Source organism: Stegastes partitus, unplaced genomic scaffold, assembly GCF_000690725.1.
Source record: "Stegastes partitus isolate 25-593 unplaced genomic scaffold, Stegastes_partitus-1.0.2 Scaffold1754, whole genome shotgun sequence".
Lineage (NCBI taxonomy): Eukaryota > Metazoa > Chordata > Actinopteri > Pomacentridae > Stegastes > Stegastes partitus.
This window is the reverse complement of record NW_007579485.1, coordinates 31,243-35,160: the sequence shown is the minus strand read 5'-3', so window position 1 is coordinate 35,160 and position 3,918 is coordinate 31,243. Positions and strand designations below refer to the sequence as shown.

The window sequence follows — 3,918 nt, the reverse complement described above, 5'->3', positions numbered from 1 at the left end:
TATGTTACAAAGTATTGAGTTGAACTTTTGTTATTGACCAAATACTTATTTTCCACCATAATTTACAAACAAATTCTTTAAAAATCCCACAATATGGTTTCCTGGATTTTTTTTTCTCATTTTGTCTCTCATAGTTGAAGTGTACCTATGATGAAAATTACAGACCTCTCTCATCTTTCTAAGTAGGAGAACTTGCTCAATCAGTGGCTGACTAAATACTTTTTTGCCCCACTGTAGGTATAGACCACCATGATGATGATAGAATAGAATAGAATAGAATAGAATGCCTTTATTGTCACTATACACAAGTACAATGAGATTAAGAGCAGCTCCTTCAGTGCCATACATAATAAAGTACAAGAGCAAAAAAAAAGAAAAATAGAAGAGATATGAAAAATAGAAGAGATGATGAAGTGCTGGACATTAGCTTGGACATTCATGGGGGACTAGGGTTTATCATCTGGTCAGAATGCTCCCGTGGCTGCATTCCACAGAGCAGCAGAGAAACTGGAGGTGGACTGGCCCTTCCCTCTGCTGACTCAAAAACCATCAGGGTTTGCAGGATTGTTTCTTCCCTCCAAGCCAGCAATGGTGTCTCTGCAGTACTGAAGGGGAAAAGAGTCTGCTAAACAAGGGAGCGATAATGTTGCGTGTCCACAGGATTCGTTAATTTCTCACTTCCCATTCATTGTGTTTGTGAAACACGCTGTGTCGTGTCCTGGAGCGTCACAGGGAGTTTCGAGCAATGAAGAGTAACATTGCCCACAAGCTCATTTGCATAAAGTAGACTTGACTTCAACTGTGTGCAAATTTGGCACAGAGCATGGAGGTCCGACAACTTGCTAATCTTTCATAAAACAGCTAAATTAGCTGTTGTTCAACTAAAATGAGGACAGACTCTGCAGCTGCATAGCTTGGTTCTCGTCTCAAATGTTTATTAGAAATACTTTTCGCTGAATGGCTTTCGTAATAAAACTGGAAATTTGCGACCGAGTCGCCATGTTGATTCGACACCCTTGAAGGTACAGTGGCTGTCATGTGACCACCTCGTAGCCTGCTTGTGTACGCCTATCAAGGCAATGTTCAGACGCAGCACGTTACTGTGCATGTAAAATTGCCCCTGTGGACATGGCTCATATGCATGATGTGTCAGCTCAGTGCAGACTTCACATCAACGACCTGGAGCTGCTAGTGGTTATCTTAGGTCTGCAGCATTTTTGCCAGGTTCTGAAATACCAGCATGTTCTGATCAGAGCAGACAATACAGCTGTGTTTTTGTTTGTTTGTTTGTTTGTTTTGTTTTGTTTTGTTTCCCCCTAAACAAGCTGGAAGGAACTGGTTACCTTATTCTGCTAAAACAGTCAGCAGTGGTGCAGTGTTTATTTCCAAAGCCACCCATGTACCTAGTGACCAAAACCAAGGTGCAGACCTTCTCTCCAGAGGGGAACCCTGGTGTGAGAACAGAGATCACATCCACTGGTGGTAGCTCACATATTGTTCATCAGGGCAGAAGAGGATCTCTTTGCCTCCAGATCAAACACCCACTCCCTCTGGTCTGACCATGATCCTAGTGGCCCCAAGGTGGACAGTGAAATCATGGTGTGCAGATATAATCAGTCTGTTGGCAATGTGGTCCTGACAGTTCCCTGTCTGCAGGGATCTCCTGTCTAAAGGACAGGTGATTTCCCCACACCCAGAACTGTGGCGGGTGCATGCCTACCTGTTGAAAGGTCCAGTTTAACAGCCAGAGGTAAATTTGGTGGCTCATTCTCTCCTGTCTGCTGCAGTGTACCATGCACTAGAGTGCTACAGGTTAGACTCCAGTTTGGTGGCTGCTCTGAGGGGCTTGTATACGTGGCTCATCATAATGTGTTGTACTGAGCAAACTAACTGAAAAGGAAAGAAATGTTATGTCTATAACTTCTGTTCCCTGAAGGAGAGGAACGGAGTACAATACCTGGTTGCTGTGCTGAGGGATGGCTGTGATGACAAGTGCTTTTATTTGCAGGCGGGGCCTTACATATGTCATCCCAGATCATCTGCCTTAAAGGCGCAAATAGAGCTGTTTTCAGTCAGGTCATCCAAGCATGTGATGTCAATACTCTGTGTGTTGTACCTTATTCCTGTCCTTCAGGGAACAGAAGTTACAGACATAACATCTCGTTTTGATCTCATTTGTGTTTTCCAGGGCCAGGTAAGGAGGAGTGCATCCAGTGTGCTGAGGGCTACCTGCAGCAGGAGTGGAGGTGTGTGCAGGACTGTACTCCTGGATATTTCTCTGGAGAGGCAGCTGGGCTCCCTCATAAGATGTGCCACAGGTTGCTAATTTATTTTTAAAATGTTTTCTTTAAACAATACTATAACCAGAAAACTTGTACTTTAACTTCCACTTTCAAATCTGCATCTTATATGTCCTATCTTGGTTACATTAAAAATTCAAAACAGACATTATCTGATGTCTGATGCAATGTTAGTAGAATACAGCAGCTTCAGTTCTAACTTTATTTCAAAGTAAAATTAATGATAATTTAGCTGCTTAAGCCAAGTTTTTTCGCATTGTGTAACAGAAAATGAATCAAGTATGTGTGCTAAGCGATCATTTCAGTTCAGTTCTAAAGGTTTCATGTCACTCTGTGTCTTCAGATGTGAGGAAAACTGTCTGAGCTGCAGTGGTCCTGGAACAACATGTACCAAATGCAAAGCAGGGTACAGTCTAATCAGCAGGACTTGTATAGTGAATGCATCCTGTAATAATGGTAAGTTTAGAGTTAGAATTCACATCAGCCTCATTCACAAATGTTCTTGTGTGATGCAATGAACTTCTCCTGGCACGGCTGTAGGATCTCAGTTCTTAGATAAGAGCTGCTGTGCTCTCCATGAGGCTTGTATCTTCTCCACAACTAAATGCAAAATGTTCATTTCCCTGTATTTTGACTGGAAAATCAAACAGTCTTTCATAACCCTTTCAGACATGCACTCTGTTTTGTTAATCTGATGGCAACTGAACAGGCCGGCTGCATGTCTGACTACGCACTATGGCCGCTCATCTGCACTGGAAAACTTACTAGATTGGACCTTGTAATGTTTCCATGTCCCTTTCAACATGGCACAAGTCAAAACTGAGCCATCACAGTAACATACAGACACGCACAGGCAGTGCTACTTTGAGTTGTGTGAAGTGTTTAAGCATTTTTCTATACTCTTCCCTAGCTGCTCTCAGGGCACCATTATGAATGAGAGTCTTGTTCTCAGTTGTTTTTTTTCCTGGTTAAATAAAGGATACGATTCAGTCAGTCACTCAGTGAAGCACATTGAAGTCTGATTATCATTAAACCTTTTGTCTTCTGCTCTGTTCTATCTGTCAGCTGATGAGGTGTTCTGTGAGATGGTGAAGTCCAACCGTCTCTGTGAAAGGAAGTTTTATCGTCAGTTCTGCTGCCGTACCTGTCTGATGAATGGATGAGATGCCCCCTGCCTATATCGCCTTCTGTCTTATTCTCAATCAATGGAGAAAAATATGCCTACTAAAGTATTACAGTTTGACAGTTTGCTCACACCTTAGTTAAATAATTACTGTTTTCCATCACAACAGGTCATTTAACGTTTTACAAAATGAGGATCTGAATGGAGTGAAGCACCCCAGTTGTTTTTCTGCAAGTTGCTGACAGCAAATGTGACATCCATAGATAATTTTTATCAACTGTAGTATGTGGAGTATTCTAGTATTCCACAAAGTGAGATACTTGGTGCTAAACACGTCAAAAAATAAACAAACACACACACACACACACACACACACACACACACACACACACACATACACACACACACACATCCAAACAGTATAATAAGGGTGCAGTTTGTACTGTGGAAAATCATTGTAATCATGAATTGTATTTTATTTCTGGTTAATTCTTT

General features: G+C 41.9%; 1 protein-coding gene across 2 annotated transcripts in view; it reads left to right on the top strand.

Moving 5' to 3' along the window:
• pcsk6 (proprotein convertase subtilisin/kexin type 6) overlaps positions 1–3,918 on the top strand; it is a 30,403-nt gene extending 26,485 nt beyond the window's left edge. For both annotated transcript variants that reach the window (XM_008302070.1, XM_008302069.1), the window contains exons 19-21: positions 2,189–2,318; positions 2,644–2,756; positions 3,366–3,918. In XM_008302070.1, the coding sequence (XP_008300292.1) occupies positions 2,189–2,318; positions 2,644–2,756; positions 3,366–3,463 (341 nt within the window). In that variant the 3' untranslated portion in view covers positions 3,464–3,918. The remainder of the gene's footprint in view (positions 1–2,188; positions 2,319–2,643; positions 2,757–3,365) is intronic.